This window comes from Lathyrus oleraceus, chromosome 2 (assembly GCF_024323335.1).
Source record: "Lathyrus oleraceus cultivar Zhongwan6 chromosome 2, CAAS_Psat_ZW6_1.0, whole genome shotgun sequence".
In the NCBI taxonomy this organism is placed as follows: Eukaryota; Viridiplantae; Streptophyta; class Magnoliopsida; order Fabales; family Fabaceae; genus Lathyrus; species Lathyrus oleraceus.
The window spans coordinates 686,315-711,313 of NC_066580.1; the positions used below are offsets into that span (position 1 = coordinate 686,315).

The following is a 24,999-nucleotide window of genomic DNA, read 5'->3' on the forward strand; positions in this document are numbered from 1 at the left end:
GTGTGTGGACCACACGCGTCACCGCTCTAGCAACGCTTAAGGTCCTCAAAATCTCATTGTATGTGATTGATGTACATGACGGATGATTGGAATAGGGAGTGATTCTGGATGACTATATCATCTATCACCATCGGTGGAATGTGCTTTTATTGCTTCTTAAAGTCTTACACATCAACGTTCAGATCACCCTGACCTTAATAAACCAGGTCTTTTAATTCCTAATTTTTTAAGCTTTCATCATTTGAGTGTCATTCATGTCAATTAGGCAAACATACTCATCACCTCTATTACCAACGAGTAAATAAAGGTGTTGTATCATCTTTTACTTTAGTTCATCATGATATTTGGGATCCTAGACATGTTAAGTCAACTTTAGGATATTATTACTTCATAACCTTCATCGATGATTTTGCACGATGTACTTTGTTATTTTTGATGAAAACATGTTAGATGTCTTCCATATATTTCAAGAATTTTATGCTGAAATTAAAAAACAGTTTGACACTTCCATTTTTGCGCACTGATAATGCTCGTGAATATATGTCATCACAGTTTCAATCTTTTTTAACATTATAGGAGATTAGTCATCAATCATCATGTGCTTACACACCACAATAAAATGGTATCACTGAACGAAAGAACTGTTATTTAGTTGAAATTGCACAGACTCTTTTACTTCACCATAATGTCCGTTCTCATTTTTAGGGTGACACTCTTCTCACATCTTGTCACCTTATCAACTGAATGCCTTCATCGATCCTACAAGATCAAATTCCATACTATATCTTGAACCCACAATATGATCTCTACCTCATTCATCTCTGCGTCTTTGGTTTTACATGCTTTGTTCATAACCCCAGTCCAGGTAAAAACAAACTTTTTTCCAAAACTCTCAAATACATCTTTCTAGGCTACTCATATATATAAAAAGGATATCATTATTTTTGTCCCCAACTTCAAAAATACATCGTTTCCTCCTATGCCATTCTTTGAAACCTCATTACCTTTCTCTACCTCTATGCTACCTGGTGAGATTGGTACTTTAGATGCTCGAGATATTCATTCCATCATTCTCACACCCATTACATTTTCATTGAATGTCTACCAACGACGGGGGGTATCCGTTCATCAGAAGTTAGAGATGATATTGATCCATCAACACCATCTCCTGCTCCTTCAGTTACGTCACATGCACTTAACCTTCCAATAGCATTTCAAAAAGGTATTTGATCTTATCATCTTAATCCTAAATATGCTTGTGTTTTAAATTATGACTGTCTTCCTACTTCATATGTCCTTTTTGTGTCTATTTTAGATTTTGTGTATGAGTGTACAAGTGAAGTTATGACTAATCCTAATTGACGTCATGGTGAAAGAAATGGTTGCATTAATTCAAATAACATTTAGGATATTGTTATTTTACCTCTTTATAAAAAAAATTAAATGGTTGATTGATGTATAATTTTAGAATTTTATGGAGATGCTTAAAAATTATTAAAAAAATAATATTTTAACTTTTAAAAAATGAAATATAAAAATTTTAAAACGAATATTTTTAAATTAAATATCTTAGCACTTATTCTACTACTCTAGAAGTATTAGTAATGGTAACCTTTTATCATTGATAAAAAAAGGTTGAATGTACTTAATTTATAATAATGATATAAGTTGGGTAGAATAAAAACAAGGAGCGCACGGGAAAAGATGTCGCCTTTACTCGAGGTGAGCCGTATCATTCGCTCACGTAAGTTACGGTCAAGTTGGAAAAAAATACTAAAAAAGCAATAGTAAAATATAATTCATTAATTGTGTTTGGTTATAAATGTGGTCCACCACTACCTTGCTATCAACCTCAAAAGTCACATGATGGTATCCCGACTCCAAATGAATTTTGATTTCTTATTGTCATGATGCATAAGAGAGGTGGAATCTTGGAGGACTACAGCCGTCACGCATGCTAGCACAGTTAACATGTTTCACAAAACAGACCTCACACATTAGATAACCAAGTAAATGCAACACTCATAAAAATGGAAAAGGTTCAAAACATAGGTGCAACGAAGGAGAAGAAAACAAAATAAATTATGCATCTGTCAACTAAAGAGCTTATCCAACAACCACTTCAAAGAATTATTTGAAATTTTTCTTTTAAATTGTATTTTCTTGAAAGGGAATTTGATTTTGCTCACCAACAACTACTACTATGCGGAAATTGGTTTGTCAATCAATATGTAATAATAATATTGCTTCAGTTTTTCTTTGATGTTTCAATCAAATTGAAGTTTCAATTAAAGAAATTGCTTCTCTCATCTATTTGCGTGCCAATCAGACGGTTTCAATAAGAAAGGAAAAGAAGAGAATCATTGGGACCAAATGAATATCAAAGTCCACACCATCAACTACCATTTTACAATCCATCTCAAATATCATCCTTTGTTTTACAATGGATTTTTCCATAGAATAGCTAAGAGTGGTCCCAAAGCTCTACTTTCTACCCTACATCAGTCCATCTGGTTAACAATGTCAATTCAAATCTATTACATGTGATATTTGAGGATCAAAACTCTGTCACATGTCATTCATTGTAAAATAAAAAACAGATCAGCCTGAAAAACTAACCCTTGTTGAGATGAAGTTATGCAACTAATTAGACAAATTAAGTTCAAACTATAACTCACTAAAAAAAATTATAATGAAATTCTGATTGTTATAGTTTAAACAAAACTAAAATCAAATAGTCATCAATAGCACAATCTCATCAAGTGGAGATATTTTAATGGGGACTCAATGGAAAAGCCAAAAATATGAACAGACCTTCACTTCAAATTCAAGAAAGCAAGTGGGATTGTTGGGTTTAACAAAACCCAGGCCCCACCCCAAAGAAAAAGAGAGAGATAAGGAATACACAAGATTAAATACAAAGAATACATTACAAATAAGAGGTGTCAAACAGAAAGATGCACAACTTGCTCCTTGCTCCTTGCTCCACCAGAGGCACATCTCGGAAGCTAAAAAGCACTCCAATGATCGGATTCTCTTTTAGGAGTTTGATTTTCTGATGAAGTCCAATGATCAGATTCTCTTTTAGGAGTTGGACTTTCTGATAAAGTCCAATGATCAGATCCTCTTTTAGGAGTTTGATTATCGAATGAAGTCCTAAAAGGCCCAGAGCCAAAGGGATCCGAGTCATCAAAAGCAGGAAAACCATGATCATAATCCACACTGTTGCGGACAGAATCAAATCGGACTGGTGTTTCCCGAGCAGGTAAAGATGCACTATCATGTGTGCTAAATGAATCAAATCGGACTGGTGCTTCCCGGGCAGGTAAAGACGCACTATCATGTGTGCTAAATGAATCAAATCTTGAAAAATCAAAAGCGTTTTCCAACCAGTCTTTAGGCTTTTGTGGGGAGCTACCCGAGCTGAAAAGTGGGGTGCTTGGAACAGAATCATCAAAACTGAACCCACTTGTCTTCTGGAAAGGACCACCAGCCTGTGCTGACGCTGTTTTAATGGGGTTAAGGCCCAGGTCTCCAGAACCAAAGAAATAGTTGTCTCCGGCTCCATCAAGATCTTTCTCCTGTAATAAAAAGTAAAAACAAATGTCCAAAAGCAATCAGTAAGAATATATAAGGATGACATCTAACCCTATGAGTTTGATACTAAGAAACAGTCATAAAATCTTATTAAAGCTATAAATTCATAATAACCAAATGACCATGATTTGCATCAGTCATAAGTATTGTGTAACTATCGAAATCTCCAGAACCTCCAAGTCATATTCTCCACAGACACATGGAAACTAATATCAAACAATAAAATTTAATAGTAATTACAATGAGTTTCCAAGAAATTCGAGAGTCTTGGTTCTCTCCCTTCCAAGAATTTGAGAGCTTGGTCTCTCCCTCCCAAACATAACCTCTTTCTAATTTACAGCCTCACCAGACCATGGTTTTGTTTTCCTTTTTATTCTACCTAAGTTTTGTAACTGCTCCTAATAATAATAATTGTTACTCTAATAATACTAATGGCTACAGATAACATTTAATCAAAGTTGTTAGATCAAGATCTTACATAAAATCGGAAGAGTATATCAAAATTGTAAAATATAAAATCGTAATTAAGATCGCAAGATTCTACTCACTTATTTTTATAGAATCGATAGGATATAACAAAACCGTAAAACATAAAATCGTAAGATTTTACCAAAATAATATATATATATATATATATATATATATATATATATATAATTAAAAAGAAAAGAAAAGAAAGGATATAAAAATAATATGAAAATAAAACAAAAAAAAGGAAAAGAAATAGTAGTTATTAAAATTTCAAAACAAAAAATAATTTAAAAAAGGAGATATGTGTGGTGGCATGTTTGCAATGTCGTGTCAGTCACAATGCCACAATGCATAAGAGAAAGGTTAATTTGTGAATAAAGCCAATTCAAGTCACCTTTTAAAGGCTGACCTATCACGTGACTCTAAAATACTTTTTTTTTTCAAAAACAAAAGCAAAAAGCAAAACAAAAACGAACATGAAGAATAAATCTAAAGATGAATGTTTCAGAAGGTAAAACTGAAAACGTAGATAAACGTAAATGAAATGGACAATGAAAAATGCAGGTGTAGACAAAAATGAAGCTCAGATTCATTTCATATTTCTAAAAATTGTCTGATTTCAGAATCGGGTTGCAAACCGGGTCAAGTTGATCCAGGTAATTAAAGCTCAGGATACTGCAATATTTCTAAAAATAGTCAGATTTCACAATATGTTTACCAAAACCGAGATTTTTGCCGCAATTTTCGCTATTGTAAGATCTTGATTGCAATCCAGATCGGTGGAGGTGGTTGAGATCGCAAAATCGTGCGATTCCACGATCCGGAACGCGATTTTGATAACATTGTATTTAATAAGGCTGCTCATATGCTTGTCACTAACAGAATAGAACAGCCACATTCTGTTTTCATTCCAAGTAATTCCTAAGGTCTAACAATACTCCCCCCTAAACTATCACCTTGTCCTCAAGATGAAAGAAAATACACAGGAGAAAAAATATATCCTCCCGGATCCCATAACTTGAAGCAGAAGGATTGAGTTGTACATGAAATATAAAAAACTCCTCCCGGATCAAATTGTCTTGCTACCAGCAGCCCTCCGGTGAATGGTTGCTGGGGCGATGGCGATATCGGCAATGGAACTTTCTCGTTACCAGACTTTATCTTAAGAATATCAGTAAACACCACTGTGTCGATGTAAACACCACTGTGCCGATGTAAACACCACTGTGCTGATGTAAACACCACTGTGCCGATGTCGGGTGATTTTAACAATGGAGATTGTTGATCTAAACATTCCGGTAGTGTCCTCTCATTTGATTCTTCATCCTCTATTGATTCGGTTTTTGACCCAAATTTCTTGAAAACTGCATCTTTAAAATTTCCCCAAGTGGAACTTGGTACCATGCGAGGACTTTACCACTCATCCACTGTGCAATTTTTGGTATTTGATCTTCTTCTTTACATACACCTCCTGCATCAAAATATTTTTCAACCTTGATCATCCATCCAACAACATCCCTTTCTTCAACGATTGGTATTTCTAATCGTAACTCTGAGTTCTCTTCTCCAATCTCTAATTTCTTTCAACACTTCATCAACAAGGTCAAACATTCCTTCAATTCTTGATGACAACTCCATTTTTTCTCTGTTTTTTTTATATTTCCTCTCCCGGATCAGAAGTGCTCCGATACCAGTTGATAGAAACTAATATCAAACCATAAAATTTAATAGTAATTACAACGAGTTTCCAAGAAATTCGAGAATCTTGATTTTCTCCCTTCCAAGAATTCGAGAGCTTGGTCTCTCCCTCCCAAATATAACTTCTTTCTAATTTTCAGCCTCCCCAGAACACGGTTTTGTTTCCCTTTTTATTCTAGCTAAGTTTTGTAACTGCTCCTAATAATAATAAATGTTACTCTAATAATACTAATGGCTGCTCTTAGACTCTCTAACTGCTACAAATAACATTTAATAAGGCTGATCCATCCTCATCTGTCTAGAAAAATCCTATGATATAAGGTACCACAAGAAGTCAGAAGGGCTCTAATGATTGAGGAGTACATATAGCCCATGATAAAATAAAACTACAAAGGATATGTAGTTAAGGGAAGGATTTATACTAACGGAGGTATCAACTATTGGAGATATAATATATAAATAGATTTGCACTAAGGGCCAAAAGCCAATGCCTCAATGAATATTCTCAAATGGCAATGTAGTCCTAATTGATGATTCAAGAGAAGGAATAATCAATTAAAAAGTCGAATTGAGGAAAACTGACTATGCAATGATATATGATCAAAGGTTTTTCTATCTCTAGAATTCATATTTTGAGGTGATTTATTCAGTTTCAAGCCACAAAATAATGTTTATTAGGAGAAGTTTAGTTTAGCTGAGCCTTGCTGTGTATATTTTGCATCACTAATCTTTTTCCTCAATGTGCATACTTCAGATGGTGAGTTTTGTATTGCTGTGTACATTTTGCATCAATAATCCCTTTTTCCCAATATGCATACATCTGATGGTGGGTTTTGTATTGATGTGTGGTCTCAACTATTGAGTTGACTTGATACAAAACTGGTGAAATCTCCGTAGTCTCAACTATTGAGTTGACTTGATACAAAAATATAAAACAAACACAAGATAGGTACATACTTAGCAGTAGGACACACAAAATATAACAAATTCAAAATCGATGAACATGGTTCAAAATTACTAAAAACAAAGGATTGTGGGACTGCTTCCCTCCTTGGGGCTGGGATTCAACTCGGAAGAGCTAGGTTCATTCACCACATTGGCGTGTTGAGTTCATCGCTAACTTGTAATGACGGGTTTATTCTGATTTTCTGGTTTGTGACTATGTGGGGAGCTGAGGAGTTGACACTAAATAACACAGCGGTCACCTATGAGCTCGTATTGGGATATCAGGTGCATGCGAGGAATTGAGTGCTGCACTGTGAGGTTAACATTTTATGCAGTACAGATCCTTATCATGCAGCTGTTGCATTTTGGATTTTAGAAAAATAAAAAACACATTTTAGGAAAAATAACCATTATGTTGTAGACTTGTTCAATCATCCACTAACCCAGAGTCCATGTGAATCCAACCAAGTTTGTAAAAACTATAGTACATGTGAGTTATGCCAACTTGGATAACTAGAGCCATAAACTCAGGAATGTATAAATCAAACTGATAGTCAAACAACCATGGCGTTGACTGTACAGAATGGTGACCTATTCCTAGTAAACATCAGCACAGCCTTGCCTTTTGACCCATAGCTATGGAATGTTTTGACTAACTCATCTACATGTGCATCATCCTAACCCTCTGACACAGCATTGTCTCTAGCAGTGCTCTTTTTTCGCAAACTTTATTTGAGAGCCCTTTATTGGGAAGCCTATTGAAATTGTATGTTTTGTAATCTTAAGAGTTATTATGTTTTTACTTTTTTCTGTGTAGGTTTATTTATAACTAGCTTTTTCTTGACTAAAATTGTAATAAGCTGAGATCTTAGTAATCTTCAATTTGAGGAAAGGTATTATACTTTTCATATTATCACTTTTGGGTACGAAGTCTTATCATGTTGAGTAAAGGTACTAGTTTTGCAACATTTCCTAGAATACCGGTATATATAGGTGTGCTAGACTATCCAGTCAGTGTGAAATGCAGTAATTAAACTACCAACATTAGCGATGAAAAGTTAGAATATAGCAGTAGAAATGCAGTAATTAAACCACTAACATTGACGATGGAAAGTGAGAATATAGAAGGAGAAGTTTAGACAGATGCATCTTTCAAAAGAAGAAAGAATTTTGCTGAAACAATACATTAAAGATGAGAACTTGCATACCCCATGAGTGATGCTACTGGCACTGAATCCCCAAACTGAATCAATATCATCATTTGCGTCAAAGGTTCCCCCCCAATGAGATTCATCAAAAACTTTGTCTTCTGAAAACAAAGACTTCTCGCCACCGTGATCACTGCATATGCAAGATTATATACAGACAATTATTTTAACAGATCACAAAATCGATATTATACAAAAAAAAAAGCATATATTGGTAACCGAGGGTGGACATTGACATGAAGCAAAACCATTTTTAAACAATAAATAACCTTTCAAACCCTTAGTAGGGAACAAACCTCCTTATCATGCGTAAGGAAAACAACAACCAAACTTTATCCCACTAAGTGGACCCAGCTCCATATCATGCATGCACTTGTAAAAGTCATATCAATCTAAGTCTAACCAGAGTTATCAATACGGCGGATGGTAGCGCTATCCCGGGAGAGCGGACCAGCGTGGAGGCCGGCCGCTATGAAATTGCACATCGCGGCGCAGGTTTGAATCGTGGCCACTTTTTGAGCAATCGCGAGTCGCGGAGCGGAGTCCCGGCCCATCGCGGGTCAAAATCCGTTGTGTTAAAAGCAGCAAAAACCTAAAATACCCTTTAGAAAATATTGTTTAGAGAGTAGTTGTGAAATTCCCCCTCTTAAGCCCTAAGTACAGATTCTCTTAGCATGCACTCAAAAGTTCTTCTCTCTCATTTTCACGTGCAGCTGGTTCGCGTTCTTCTTCTTCCTTTCTCTCTTTCGCTGTTCTCTCGTTTTGTACTGTTTTTTTACTCAGCACCACCATTTTTTTTATACTCTGCTTTGTGGTTTTGTTTTCTTTTCTTTAATAAAACTACACTATTTTTTTAAACAGTATGTTTTTTAAAATTACTTTTACTATGTTAGTTTTATGAAATATATGTTTATAGTTTGTAGTTATAATTAGTTTATAGATATTATTCATATAATTTGTTCAAAACATAGTCAAATAGCGGTTACCCCGATATCCATTAGTGCATGCTACAACCAGTTCATAATATACTTGGTAGCTATTTAAATTTTCTATCATTTAGGAAGTAAAAGCTATATGACAATTAGCATTGTCGTGACAAGGTGAAATGCAGGTTCGGACAGCAACACCATAACCGTGAGACTGTCTCGTGAAAGTTTAATGATAAATCAATCATACAAGTGTTCCATAGGACTTTTAAAATTCCATGAAGGTATGGCCAAAACAAGTATTGCAAAGCAAAGTACAACTGAGAAACAAAAACAAAGTAACTTAATAAGAATTTGAATATCACAAGATTGAGTTCAAAGGAAACAAATTAAATTAGTAATAAAATTGTATAAAATCTGCATGTGTTCTTTAAAGCTGCAAAATCACTCAGTTAAAGTGAGAGGGGGTGATTTAGTCAATTAGGAAATACTGTAAACAAACCAAGTATAGCGAGAAGACAAAGATGTCTGAAAAACTTCTAATGGGTAAAGCTATGCTAAATTAAAATTATATTAAGTGAATAGCTGAATGATTATATGGAGAATGCTAAGATGATTGATTCAACTCAAACGCGAGGAGGTTAGCATCCTCATATTTGACTAAGCTATGTTGAAAGGTTTTTTTTTATCAAGATGTAAAAATAGGTTGTTTGCCCAAGCAAAAGTGGAGGATCGACAAAAAATGTGAGGAGTATGTGCACAAGCACATGTGAGTTTGCTGATGATAGTATTACTATTCAGCTATGACTTTTAGGGGGGGAAATGAAGGTCCAAACCATTGAGGTGACAACTTAATTGTGACTCTCTTGAAGCACAATATATTACATATTAAGAAATCACTTAAAAGCCTAAGTTGTTAGCAGGTTCCTTATGCACATGCACGCATCTAGAGACAAAAGCCCTTTGAGTTGAAAAATGTACAGCACACATGATTACCTTAACCTAAAGATATAAATTAGAAAAATGAGGCAGCATAGACCAAACTCCTATCCTATTGTTCCCAAAGGCCCTTAAACCATGCCAAACATAAATTACACACACACAAAACATGCTAGATGGAAGCAAAAATGTAATACACATAATCACCATTATTGATAATTATTATGCTTGTCACAACCTTCAAAAAGGCACAGAGAATACATGTGATCAGTAAAATCCAAACGCGGGTGCAAATCTTATTAACCATACCTTTGGGTTTCTTGCACGGCATCTTGATTACGGGGAGAGCTATCTTCACCGGAATTCTTTCGAATGTCAGAATCAACAAAGTCCCTATGCGGACTTCCAATAGTACTACTTGCAAATGGACTATTAGGAGCACTTTTTGCAGACCCATCATCACTTTTATTAAAAGGAGATCCGTTGTCTACTCCCTGTTCATTTGTAGTCTGAGGCTTTTCTGACTTATCATCATCACTCTTGGGTGATGCTGCAAGTTTTGGACTCTCAATATCCAAAGCTTTTGTGTTCACAGCCTTTGGTAACTTTTGTTTGGGAGGCGCTATGGTGTTTTGCACATCAAGAGTGTATTCTTTGACAAGAGCAAATTCTGCTAGAAAAAAGCAATAATAAATAACCAAGAAATTATTCATATCTTTCCAACATTCTCAAAAAGAGAACGGATGCAAACTAGAAAAATAAAGAAATTGCAGTTACCCATAACTTCAATCATACAAATATCATAATTTCTCTTAAATATAACCTAATTTTGGGTTATCCTATCTTCTAAATCTAAACCATATAACTAATCAAAATGATTGATCTCTCACAATTAGACAAACAGTTAAGCGTAGAAAATGAATACATAATATAGTATAAAAAAAGTATAGCTCACTAGCCAAAAATGCAAATGAAATCAATTAAGTTTGAAGATGCAGACATGCAATATGCGCGCAATATATCAACTAATCCTCCAGATAAAATGATGATTAGCCACGTCAATATGGTTTTCATGACCTTGTGCAAAAAAATCTCAAAATTATGGCTGGTGCCAAACAATGTGCATATCATTTGTTTTGAATTTTTAGTAATTAAAAGAAATAGAATATTCAATCCAATTATTGTTATTTCGAATACCTTTATCTTCAAGCTTATCCCAAACCTCATCCCAGTCAGCAGCTCCTTCTTGGATACCAGGTTGCCAGCCTAAAGGATTAATTTGGGTGAGGCCACATAATACAAGAAAAACATATATATATTAGAGGGCAGCACTCGAGACTGGTGAGTAGAGCAATCAAAGCAAAAAGAAATGGCATGACACAACTTAAACAAGTCAAATGAGAGAGCGTGGTAACTGAATCAAGAGGCCAACAATGAATCTATCATGTGAAAAACATAAGTGAAGCAGATGCAACATAAGTTTTTTTATTTGAATCAAATGTGCCGTTTATCTTGTACACTATTGTCAGAAACATCTACCAGTTTCCAGTTTCATATCTTTTCATACAAACAATGCATTAATACAACATTTGATAACCGTTACATTCGGCCCTATTACTAAGAACCGCATAGCTAATTTTGTGTCAATAGCAATCCATTATCATATTTTGTTTTAATAGATTCTTCAAATATAATGCCAGGAGAAAACATTTGTGCTAAGCAGCAACAATAGCTGTATAAGATTATGTATAGTCTTTCCATACAGAACTGTGCCACAAGGTAGTTATAAGGTTACATAAGAAAATTATTAAACTGTGTTAAATTAAATGTCACTTAATCAGGCAACTTTTATCAAGTTGGGTTGGCTCAAAAAGTTTTCATGCTGATTCAAAACCAGTAGTTCAGCAATAGAAGGTCACTTCCTCAAACTAAATATCAACAACAGTGATGCAACAAATGTCATATAATAAAGCTATAGACATGAAAAAATACTTGATAACACTTGAAAGGATATAAAAAGAATTATAAATTTGAAATTACCAAAGGGTAGCTCCACTAGTGTTGTGGGCTTTGCACGTAATCCATACTGCTTGCACCTTTCATTTAGAGATTTCACCAGTTCATCAAGGGAAGATTGGATGCGATCAGCACGTCCCTGAAAATTGCATGAGTAGATTGAATATGAAAAAAATATATAAAAAAATCATGATGGATGTCCTGAACAGGTCATATTCAAACATACCTGTACCGTGTCGTCGGTATTTACATCCTGTTCCAACTTGACAATCCCTTGATATAATTCAATTTTTTTCTCCTATACATACAATAAAACAATGTGATATAGTGATGCAAAATGCGAAAAAATAACATGTTAACATATATGCTATGCATGCTATCAACTGCAGGAAAAGCCATATTTTATTGCACCTGCATGTCACGGAATGTGGCTTCCTCGGTTGTCAACTTGGACGATACATCTCCAACTTGCTTATATTTATCATCATATTTCTTCGCTAGAATCTCTACCTGAAATTAATAAATTGAGCCAATTATAACAGATAACATAATAGGTCTAATAAGGATATATGCAATGATAAAGAAAAATACCTCATGCTTATCAGCAGATATCCTTTCGATGATCTCGTTAAGACGATTGTCACATCTGCTCTTGTACAGAACCTTTTGCAGGAAAAAGAAAATCAGAAATTTGTTTTAAAAAGGAGAAAATAAACGAAAGAGTATTAACATGACAATGTTAATCACATGCAGCGCATGAAAGGCAGCTTTTATATGTTTTTCTCTTCTAGGTATCCATGGTTTTATTACATAAATACACAAAGGAGTCCAGCCTGTGTTCACCATAGAACAAATCTATTTCATAGGCCTCTCTCTTCTGGGCCAATAATTCGTAGGTATCTCAAGAAGCGGCTAAAAGCTAAAAGAAGGGGCAAAACATTTACAACAACAACAACAAGCCTTATCCCACTAAGTGGGGTCGGCGACATGGATCAATTTTCGCCATAATGTTCTATCCAAGACCATGCTTCTATCCAACTCGTTAATCTCGAGATCTTTCTTAATAACTTGTCTTATAGTTTTTTTAGGGCTTCCTCTACCTAGTTGTTTGACTTCTCTCCAAGTCTACTCTCTACATGTCCAAACCACCTGAGTTTATTTTACACCATCTTTTCCTAATAGATAATAATTGTTGGACTTTTCGCCTTAATTACGGTCCGCCTCTAGTCACCTTAATTGCGGCACTTTGCCTTGCCTCATTGCAGCCCCTAACACCTTCATTGTGTTAGCTTTTAGTGGGTGGGTTTAATCTCACATTGCTTAAAGATATGGTATGTGTTGTGTTTATAAATGGGTGCAATCCTCACCTTACGAGCCGGTTTGCACGGATGAGTTAGGCCCAATCCAAATTATGAGATGGTATCAGAGTCTATCCTAGATCCATTGTTGGGCTTCCAGCATCGTCCACGCTTCGGGCTCATTGAGGCCCAAGCGTGAGGGGTGTGTTGGACTTTCCGCCTTAATTGCGGTCCGCCCCTAGTCACCTTAATTGCAGCACTTTGGCTTGCCTCATTGCAGCCCCTAACACCTTCATTGTGTTGGTTTTGAAGGGGTGGATTTAGTCTCACATTGCTTAGAGATATGGTCAGTGTTGTGTTTATAAGTGGGGGCAAACCTCACCTTACAAGCCAGTTTTATAGGGATGAGTTAGGTCCAACCCAAATTCTGAGATTGAGTAAGAGACCTTTCCCGGAGGCCATTCTTACTATCTCCAAATTAATTAATATAAGAAACAGAAGCTCAATAAGAAGATAGGAGTCAATGTATTTGTGTTCAGTAGGTCAGCAGTAAGAAAAGGTTAGTTTGGTCAACGAATCTGTGATATTTGCAAAACAACAATTTCAGCCTACATATATTCTGCAATCCTTAAAGCTCAACAAATAGAATCAGAGAGCGAAAGTTCTTGGCAAGATCCATTATTTCTCAAGTACAATAATCACAATGTTAAGCAATCTGTCTCCCAAATTACATTTCAATTACTAGCGCTATATCAGTACATCTATATGGTTCTGGCTTAGCCTCCAAATCAAGATACACTATACAAGTAAACAAATCACTGGTTTATCGAGAAAATAAACTACCAAAAAGAGAAAATAGAACGCAGCTTAAACAGGATAGAGTTTTAACAAGGCGTGAAGGTATAAAGCACAGAAAACACTCACAAGTTCCTGCATTTTTGCACGGAAGAATTCTATTTTCTCTCTCGACTCCACTATTTCTTTCTCAAGTTCTTCTACCTGCAGTTAGCAAAAGAATAAAGAGATCAGAATTGCCTTTGTTCAATTTGAATCAGAATAGAATGAAATCAGGCATATGTGAGCAGACACAATGATATGCATTGCACAAACTGCAATTTAGAACATGAACTTTCTACGCAATCTTTGTAGATAGAACTACAAGTAATAGCTAGTAATTTCCATATGCAACTTTCAAATTGCAATATAATCAGCATGTTGTATAAAGAGATAACCATACTTCTTATTGAAACCAATTACAGCTTACTCAGGCATTCCACCATATCCTCAAACTAATCAACCTTAAAAGATGACCATACACAATATGTAGATGGCATATATGACTCCAGTGAGGTGATACTGATAGGCTATAGCTTGACTGTCACTAGCCTAAGTCTTTTAAGATTGAGTACGGTGATTGTATCAGAGGTTCAATCCCCAACAAAAGGAACTTGTTACCCTCCACTTCTTAGGTGCTAGAATCTCCTAATGTACCAAAAAATTAAAATAATTGAATGTGGCATATTTATCGCACAGCATAAATACTGCAGAGAAATAAATATACAACAGTTACCTTCTTATCAGCTTCTGTTGCTTCTTGGAACTTCGAGTTAATTGAATTTTGCTCATCTGAACTCAGTTGATTTATGAGATGCTTCTCCAAGACTGGAATTTTGGATTTCTGCTGCTTGTTCTGAGGTCCTTCATCAGATGGAGGGACAGCAGCCGGCCTTGGTGGCCGACCTGCAGCAGGGTTCACTTGTCGAGCACCAGATGCAGCTACCCCTTGCTGTTGTTGAATACCTTTCAAAGGTAAAAGGAGGAAGAGAAAGAAATTATAGAACAAAATAGTTTCCATACAAGTGAATGATAATAATCTAAATAAGCATGATAGTTCTTCAGCACACACCAGGTGGATTTCCCCAAGATACAGCACTGTGGACATTGGCAGGTTGACCAGTAGGAGGTAAATCAAGAACTATACTACTTGGAAGTACGCCTGGAAGAGCACGTCCCTCCCTGTGTCGCTCCATTAGGTACAGCGCAATACAAAATTCTCTGAGAGAAAGCATGCTATCATTATCTTGATCGGATAAATCCCAGACCTGCTTTAAAACCTCTGGAGAATATAAAACATGGTATACAAATAATGATCAGTGAATTAGCTAGCCATCGAGAAGTTACAACCAGAACACTAGAGAAGTAGCAAAATAGAGAAATCATTTTACTCCTGATGTCCAACCAAAATGATAGGAAGTATAAAATATACATACCTCTTGGTAATCTCCAACTAAGAAACAAGTTCCTCGCCTGTTCCCCAGTGATTTTCCCATCTCTATCTGTGTCTACTTCCATGAATACTCTCGTATATTTCTGAACATCAGTCTGAGACATCCGTGGCCATGGAGATTGGGGCTGACCTGACGCAGGACCCTGCGGCCTCACTTGAAGTCCAGATGAACTGAGCATATTAGGCGTCTGAACCGGGGCATGCTGGTTCTGTTTCACTGCTGGCTGGGACTGCTGAAGATGTGGATGGGGCTGCTGAAGATGTGGACGGGGCTGCTGAAGATGTGGACTGCCTGACTGAGTAGCAAGAGAGCTCTGCAATAAATCAGGGGAACTAGTCCTAATAGAATTCTGGTTTCCTCCAGATACAGGAACAATAGCAGATGAAAGCAGAGAATTGGTAGAAGAAAACCCTTGTGGAGAAGAACTTTGCTTTGGCTGAGTTGAGCTGGCTGAGAAAAAATCCCCTCCGAAAAATGAATCAGAAGCAGTACCATTCACAGAAGTATCCATGGATCTAGAATCCTTGACCACTTGATCTGCTGGCTTAGTGGCAGAGGAAGGATGTTCTGATTGGTTAGGTGTAGGGGGTGCAACATTTGATCCAGATGTTGTAATTGAAAGACCAAGCCCCTCCTGAGTTGAAGTAGGACTAGTTCCTCTAACCGGTAGCTGAGACGGTGCTGCTTGCGGTTGTTGCGGAGCTCCGCCCATATTACCATAACTAGGGAAGGCAGCAGAACTTGCAGGGCGACCTCCTCCAACAGCAGCCACTCCTTGAGTTGGAATACCGGCAGACAAATTTTGCAGAGGCCTTGTTGACTGATTTACTGGTGAAACAGGAAGATTTTGATTAGGAACTGGCCCCCTCACTCCAAGATTTACCTGTGGCACGGCCCCCGGTGCAGGTGCAGGTGCAGGTGCAGGTGTAGCTGTGGCACTGAAATTGATTTGAGGAGCAGGAATCTTAGATGCGGCTGGGCCATACAATGCAGCTTTCACCATTTCAGGAGTGAGTTCCCGCTTGCTCTGTGCAACGGTGACAAGTTTAAGTGCATTGTAGAACTCCGCACGACCAAGGAAGCCACTCTGATTTTGGTTTGCAAATGCCCAAATCTGTATAACAAGGATTGAATTTGCAATTTAGAGGAAGGAATATATAGTATAACAAGTCTATAACTACACTAGTGCTATTAATTGAATCAATTAAGAATGAATTGAATGAGGAAAGAGAGATTGAACCTGTGCAAGAACGTTCTTGGGCAAACCGGAGCCTTGGAAGAAAGAGACGGCTTCGGCACCGCTGATACGGCCATCTCGATCCAAATCGGCACGTCGGAAATAAGCATCGAAGAGATCGACATTAGGTGCAGGCGATGCCATTGCAGTTACACGCACGCTTTCTAGATGCAGCAGTAGCACAGTAGATCAGACCATGAACGATGAACACGATTCAGATTTTAGAAAATACAGGAAAGAACCAATAGCATCGATCTAATGATCCAATTTTCTGAACTCCGATGAAATGATTGATCGATAGCCACCGCCACGGATCCAATCAAGAATCAGAGGAAAAAAACAACATCCCAACCCTCGTTTCTCCTTTTTTTTGCATAACGTCCCTCTTTCATTACCATATTTCAAAAATACCACTCTTGTATTTCTCATATTTCAATAATATTTTAAGTTATAAATTATCATTATTTAAAAACTAATACTCATGGTCAAAAATATTATCAAGACTATATAAGTGGTAATAAAAATATCTACAAATCTATTGTTTATAAAAAAAAATCAAATTCAACCTTCGTAATAATTATAATAGAATATATTTCAAAAAAAATGTAAGATGTGATATTGTATGTGTTGCTAAAATTAACTATTTTGGGTGACAATATCTTGAATTATATATATTCTTTTGGTATGAAGTAACAAACATTGTTTTAATTGAAATATTATTATTTAAATTTGATTTGCACCAATATTTATGTAATGTATCATAGAGTTTTGAGAAGTTATATTTGTTAAGAAAACTAATCATTAGCCTAAATATAAATTATATGGTCTTTAACTATAATTTTATTTTATTTTAATTAATTTTTTTTAGTATAGTTGATTAAAGTTATGGAATTGAACTGGATTTGAGTTAACAAGTTAAATTGAATTGTTCGTGAATTTTAATTGAACTCAACTGGAGTTAGTTAAAAAAAAATTTAACTATCATATCCGACGTAGACTTTTAGGTTTCGCCATATCTGGTGGACAAAGACAACATCCATGAGGTGTTAGTAGGTGGCATCAACGTTCTTGAGGCCGAAGAACATGACATTGTAATAGTATTTGCCATGATTTGGCGTAAAGGATGTCTTAGGCGCGTGCAGGGGATCCATCTGAATCTGGTTGTACCCTGAATATGCATCCATGAAACTCAACATATGGTATCCTAATGATCTGTTTATGAGGTGGTCGGTGTCTGACAGGGGGTACAAATCTTTATAGCAATCGACATTCAGATCGGTGAAATCTACGCACATACGCCACATGTTGTTAGCTTTACATACTAGAACCACATTAGCCAGCCATGCAGAATACTTTGTTTCTGTGATGAACCCGACGTTGGGTAGTTCCCCCACCTCTTCATCAATGGTGGTTTTTTTCTACTTGCCAACTTTCTGCTTCTTATGCGCCACTGGTTTTGCGGAATGGTGGATGGAAAGGAGATGGCTCGCCACTTTGATGTCTATTCCTGGATGTCGGAGGGAGTCAAGGAGAACAAGTCGGCATTCTTAATTAGTCGGTCGGCTAGTTTCTTTTTCTCTTCAACGGACGGGAATGCACATATCTTCGTCATCTGATGGGCCTGAGTACCTATCTAGACCTCCTTCAAGTCCTCCGTAAGAGTAAGCTTTTCCGCTTCGGATCCTAATCTGGGATCACAACACTCGAAATCAGTATTTAGAACTTTAGGAGGGGGGCCTCAATAAGCGTCAGCTCTTCTCTGGTTGTCTCTAGACTACTCAGGTAGCATCCACGAACCACTTATTCATCCCCTCAAATTGTATCGACTTGCCCATTAGTGAGCGGATATTTCAAGGTTATGTACAATGTGAATATGACTTCTCTGGGGGCGTTGATAGTTGTTCGCCCAAGGATGATGTTGTATGGTGATACACTGTCCATAATGAGGTAGTTGACGTCAATCGCCCTAAAGTTAACTTCTTCTCCATGTGTGGTCTTTATGGCTATATGGCTCATTATATCTACATGTTAGCATGATAACCCCGTCAAATAATGACTGCATGTTTTTTTATTATTCGAGCTGAGTTACAGTTTTTGGAAGGCGTCCCAAAATAGGACGTCAGCAGAGCTTCAAGGGTATATCAAGATGCACTTGATGTCCTAGCTCCCTTGTTGAATTGTGATGACCAGAGGATCATCATTGTAAGGGTTGATTCAGGGGGAATCCTCTTCAGAGAAGATGATATTAACTCATATTTTCCCTTAAGAGTCTTTAGGGAAGCCAGGGGATATTACGTTTGCCGCAAATACCTGCCTCGCATACTTCCTCCATGAAGATCTGAAGTTATCTCCACCGGCAAAGCCTCAAAAAATGGTGTTTACATTGTAAGTTATGGTTTTGTCGGTCATCTTTAGGGGAAGATGGAGGGAGGTAGAGTAAAAGTGTGGCCCATGTTAGTTTTACCAAGTGGGCCCATGGTGGACGTCGTTGTCTGATCAAAAACTACAAGTGTGTATGTTCTTTCTGCAATGGCATAGAGACTCAAAGACCTTAATAGGTTTATAACATGTTTTGGTAATGAGGGCTTGTCCACGGTGGTGATAAGCCGTGTATGATGGTGTTTTGGGTTTGTTTATGAGACATGCTCACATGAGGTGAAAGACCCTACTAACAGCCAATGGTGCTTGGTAGCAAGCGTACACTCGCACATGGTAATGTATTAAAATGGTTGCGATCATGTACTCTTTTGGGTGTTAAGAGTGTGTATTACTTAAGATATGCCTTTCTCTCCTTGAGGGGATATGTATTTATAGAGGTCTATAGGACCTAGGGTTTCCTCGGAAAGGGCCACTGCCCACTTATTCAATAGTGGACAGTTGAATCCCTATTTTCGAATGAGCCATAGGTCAGTTAATGAACTTAACTTTCTCTCTACCCGAAGAACGTATTATCCTATGTTTTCCCATGTAGGGGCGAGGCGATACCTCCTTTTGGATGACCTCTCTTCGTCAATTCTCCTAGGGAGATCCAAGGGTAGGCAAAACCTTTTGCAAATATAACACTACAGGTTTAATTTTGAGATATTTTACAAATATGGTCGTTCAAACTTGGTAGCAGATGCTTTATGCAAGAATTTATCCACTAATAAATTCTTGTTATTGACAACCTCTTCGACAATCCATGATCTTTTCCATTATCTCCCACATTTGGAAGGATGGATATTGGTGAAAAATAAAGACTCATAGTATAACGACTTGTATACATTCACAAAATGCATATGGTACTTTAGAAACAAAATTTGCATACTTGACTTTAGTGAATTACGCATTTCCCTTCTCCATAAGTTTCACAACACACATAATGCAATCATTCCAGAGTTAAACTCACCATAGCCAGACTTTGAGCTTCTTTTGAATGGTTTGGACTTTACTCAAATATTAAACACTTTGTCATACACTGCTCAATATGTAAACATAACAAATACCAACCACAAAAGAAAAAGAGTTATTACAATGTCTACCATTACCAAATCAAGTTTGGGAAAAGCTTACCATGGATTTTGCAATACATTTGGCTAACTCGTTTGGTCATATTTCCATCTTGGTTGTATGTGACGTCTCACTAAATATGTCAAATTCATCAATCTCCCTACACAATTTACATATTTTTAGTTGAGATTTTTTGCTTTTATGGTATCCCCAAATCTATCATTTCAGACAAAGATTCATCATTTCATAATACCTTTTGGATGAAGTTGTTTAAATTATAAGGAACAACACTTAAATACAACACACCATACCATCCAAAAACATATGGATAAATATATGTGGTTAATTGTAGTATAGAGGCATGTCTTAGACTTTTGCAAGTAACCACGCTCATTATTGATACAAGTTTCTTCACCTCACTTATTTTTAGCACAACTACATCCCTCCCTCCATAGTGGACTATCTTGCATGCTCCATAGTGTCACCACTTTAGATAGCTTGTTGTAGTAAAGGCGCAAAATCTTAAGTCAACTGAAATACAACTTACAAAAAGTAGATCGAAAAATTGAAATACAGACAAATAAAAGATAGACGACTTTATCTTTGAGGTTGGTGACTTAGTCATTCTTTGCTTACATCCATACAGGAAACAAATAGTCACTAAATATGTATCATAAAAATTAGATAATTGTGTTTTGATCCATTTCTATTATTAAACGAGTTAGACAAGCTTATGAAATATATCCCACATCTTCCCCACACATACACCATAAGGTTCATATTTCCTTGCTAAGATCCTACTATAGTGAAAATCCAAAACTGATTTTTGCCTATTACCATTCAAATTGTAAGATGTATTTTGGGAGGAAAAAGTGAACAACATTGACTTAGAAAAGGGCTCCAGGTCACACAAAAATTCTAAGCATTTGGCTAAACAAGGTATAGAAAACGCAAAGAAAAAAAACATGGAAAGAAAAGAGAAAACATTTGAGGAAGAAAAAAAAGTCCAACTGTGAAATGAAGTAAGTAGTGCATTTGAAAAAAAGTCCAACATGTTACACTTCCTCATGCGCCTTCCACATGCAACAATGTTGGTCTTACCACACTCTACCATGCATACACCTCGATCACTTGGAAATAGGGGTCGTATATTCCAGATGACCCTTTTTAAAACGAATATGGGCCATCCGCACGAATTACCCATCAACCACTATAAAATCTAGATTTCCCCAAAAAAACAAAATGATGGGGAGGTATGGCCTCATCCTTGTTATTGAATCTTATGCTCACAAATTTTGTCCTCAATGCAAGTCCACCATTTTACCTCCATCACACACTTTCATGTGTGCCACCCACCAACCTTCAAATCATCTTCTTCCTCATCGTTTTCAATATCAATCATCCACCATTTTGCCTCCAAAATTCCCACAAGATTCCTCATATGTTACATGTTTCTTAATGGCAGGCCATATACTATCACAAGTTGACATTGGAAATTCCACCAAATCTCTACCATTGAAAACTACCTTATTTTTTAGGAAAATACCTCACAACCACTGAGCCCCACCAATCCCAAATGGGATTCCACAATCCCTTTGACCATCCCAACTACTATTATTTTAACTAATGCAAATCAAACCAAGTTCATCACCAAAATAATGCAAACATAACATTCTCCCTTAGACGATGTAAATTGAATCAAACATCCAATCAAACTAAAATCAAGCGTGGACCAAATTCCTCACCTAAACAAAATTTCGTCCTCATTCAAACCATGCCAAAGTGCCATAAATTTTACCCGATAACCCTGATTTTATCCCCACCCTAACAATTTATGTAATTTTACCAAAATACCCATGTATAAATTGTATATGTTTTAAAATTTCATTTTTTTTCATTTTAATATCAAGTTTTCTGGTCCATTAAAAGAAATCTAAAACTTTTTACGAACTAGAAGTCTTATCCCAAAGTTATTTGGTCCAGAACACTAAGACCAAAAATCTTTCCCCAAGTTTTTCGATAAGCAAAACAACACTGAAAATCTTTACCCTGAGTTATATGGTCAGCTTATCATCACTGAAACTTATTCCCTAAGTCTTATGGATCACATATCAATAATGGAAGTCTTACTTCTAAGTTATTCGATCTATAAGCTTAACATACCAGAAAACTTTTGGAGTAAGTTCTTCGAACCCTTGATTTTGTTCACTAGAAGTTTCTTTTTAAGTTGATAAAAAATTGTTTTTTTTAACAATGGCGAGGCATAAAGTAAGTGATAGTAGAATCATTCATCATGGAGGTGTAGGACGAGGAGCTCTACCTGCCCTAGATGTACAAGAAAATGAGGTAGGTGGACATGCGCAACAACCATTTCAGTACTCCGGTAGGTCGTACGAAACGTCACTTCTCGTACATACTAGGACCATGTTTCTCATTATTTATGGTACAATGATATAAGTAAATCTTAGACATTTTATGTTGAATAATCTTTTTATACAAACTATTTTTTATCTTTTAAATTATTTTCAACAAAAAGGTCCGAAGAAAAAACTAAAGGTGGTTGCACATGGAAATAAGCTGAAAGAGTGGGTTCCAGTTGTCGCGCTGGAAAAAATACCTGAGCATATCGCACGCTCGAAGATACAACAAAATCGCCACTGAACTTTATTTATTCCCGAAGGAAAGGGAAAATATCGATAAAACTCAATGGGAAGAGAAACGGGTAAAGAAATCATTTATGTAATGTGAAAGTACTAGCACCTCTCACATCTGTTGTACCTAATATAACCATTTTGATTATTCTTTGCGTGATTGGGTGTTACTATCTAAAGATTACTTGTGATTGCTCAAATGGGAGAAAAATAGGTTTGATAATCAGTGTGCTCACCAAGGATTCGAACCCCCGTGCCTATGTATTCTCATAGTGCAATGAGAAAATCATAACGTTGTAGTTAGTGGTGGCAAAACGGGTCCGACCCACTGGGTATGCCCATTTTGCCCGCACTTTACTGCGGGACGGGCCAAGGATTTAGTCCCTCAATGTGTCCACCCCGTCCCGCCCCATTTTTTTGCGGGCTTTTGCGAACACATACATTTACATAAATTTTTGCATTTTTAATCTTAAAGAGTGCAGTTCCCACGGGCCTTCTCCGCCCCACACGCACTTATTTGTGGGGCGAGGCTAAGTTTTAGGCCAACATCCTCAACTATAACCACCTCGTCCCGCCCAGTTTTTTTACGGGATTTTGCATGGCAGACCTAAATGGGACAGGCATGCCTGTTTGCCACCCCTATTTGTAGTTCATGGTAGAAAATATGGAGTGTTAGTTGTTTTTGGTGAACAATGTTAACGTTTACATTCTAGAAGTTAAATGTTGCTTGTATGCTCGCGCATGAGAGAATTAAACGTTTGTTTGTTTGCAGTAAAATGGATGCGCTTGGATCATATTCTAGTAGTTAAACATTACTTGTATGCTCGCACATGGGAGACTTAAGTGTTGTTCGTATTACGATAGAACGAAAATAACATGTCCTTTTGTGAAAAGTTTTTAGATGCCCTATGGCGAAAAATTGAATTTGATGGGTTGTGATTGATTTTAACTTTGAAAAGTTTGTCTTGAATCACACTAAAATCTATGAATGAAGGTGAATACTTTGAATAACCGAGGCCCATGTCCTTTGTGAAAAGATTTTCTAATTCCATTATTCTATTTTACATATTATATATATATATATATATATATATATATATATATATATATATATATATATATATATATATATATATATATATATATATATATATATATATATATATATATATATATATATATATATATATAATCTAATTTCTAAATCAAACTGATCATAACATTTTTGTAACTAAAATCAACTTTCACACATTCAAATTTTAAGTCATCTGTCCTTGTGCATTTAGGCATTTTCAAATCAAACATTTATCCGCCCCTGATGCGTTGAGAATTTTCAAAATCTAAAAACAATAAGTAAACAATTTTTTTCTAAACGAATTATGGCGCTCTAATTCTTCAATAAACTTGAGGCTACGTAAGCATGGAGTTGTAACACTCTAGCGAGTACAATAATCAAAAACATTTTTTCTCCTTTTTTTATTGAATATTTTCTCTTAATAATAAAATATTTCCTATAAGTAAGTAGATTAAGCAAGCATAAATAATATAAGCAAACATCCTTAGGAAAATCTAGAATTAGAGAAGGATCTCATTGAGTATAATAGAGACGAGGGGTGCCTAATACTTTTCACTTGCTTAACTGACTCTTTAATCCTAGTGTCTCACCCTTAACTTTAGGTTTTATCATTGTTTCCTTGTTCCTTAGGAACAAATAAAGGATGATGATGACTATGTAATTTTTCAGCCGCAACAGCTTGCGACTGAGCTGGGGAATTCTCTAACTTTCCATAAAGAAAGTTCATCCTAACCTCTAATTTTAGGGGGATTTCTGTGTGTTTCTTTGTTTGCTTTCTTTTATTTATTCTTGAATTTTTTTTATTATTTATTTATTTGATTTTTCCATTTATATTTTTATTCTTCCTGTTTTTATTATTATTATTATTATTATTATATATATATATATATATATATAACAGGCTTGAGAGAAAATATAAGTTAATAAGTAGAACTATTGTTAACCGGTGAGATGTCACATCTCAGAGAGGCATGAAAGCTACACTCATGATAGACCCCCCAAATGTATCTTCATAATAGGGTTAACCCCTCATTATGCTAATGATTTGGATGCGATCCATGACTCTGAGAACCATTAATTAAAACTCATTCCACTTATGGTAACCTTATATTATCAACTCGCAAGGGTCATTACAAATGTCTCGCCTAGATGAGACTTATC

General features: G+C 36.2%; 1 protein-coding gene across 1 annotated transcript; it reads right to left on the minus strand.

Moving 5' to 3' along the window:
• Nucleotides 1–2,687: 2,687 nt before the first annotated feature.
• Nucleotides 2,688–17,036, minus strand: LOC127117448 (uncharacterized). Its single transcript, XM_051047466.1, has 13 exons — nucleotides 16,627–17,036; nucleotides 15,369–16,500; nucleotides 15,005–15,214; nucleotides 14,669–14,898; nucleotides 14,023–14,097; nucleotides 12,392–12,463; nucleotides 12,212–12,310; nucleotides 12,027–12,098; nucleotides 11,825–11,939; nucleotides 10,982–11,050; nucleotides 10,094–10,454; nucleotides 7,920–8,052; nucleotides 2,688–3,581 (listed from the first exon to the last, which is right to left on the minus strand). The coding sequence occupies exons 1-13, from the start codon at nucleotides 16,765–16,767 to the stop codon at nucleotides 3,009–3,011; spliced, it is 3,282 nt and encodes a 1,093-aa protein (XP_050903423.1). The 5' UTR covers nucleotides 16,768–17,036; the 3' UTR covers nucleotides 2,688–3,008.
• Nucleotides 17,037–24,999: the final 7,963 nt, after the last annotated feature.

Excerpts from the sequence above, each read along its gene's own strand:
- LOC127117448 (XM_051047466.1), bottom strand. The coding sequence starts at position 16,767 with ATGGCATCGCCTGCACCTAATGTCGATCTCTTCGATGCTTATTTCCGA. Across the intron at positions 15,215-15,368 it reads TAGTTGGAGATTACCAAGAG|AGGTTTTAAAGCAGGTCTGG; the intron begins GTATGTATATTT and ends TATATTCTCCAG. Across the intron at positions 10,455-10,981 it reads GGATAAGCTTGAAGATAAAG|AATTTGCTCTTGTCAAAGAA; the intron begins GTATTCGAAATA and ends TTTTTCTAGCAG.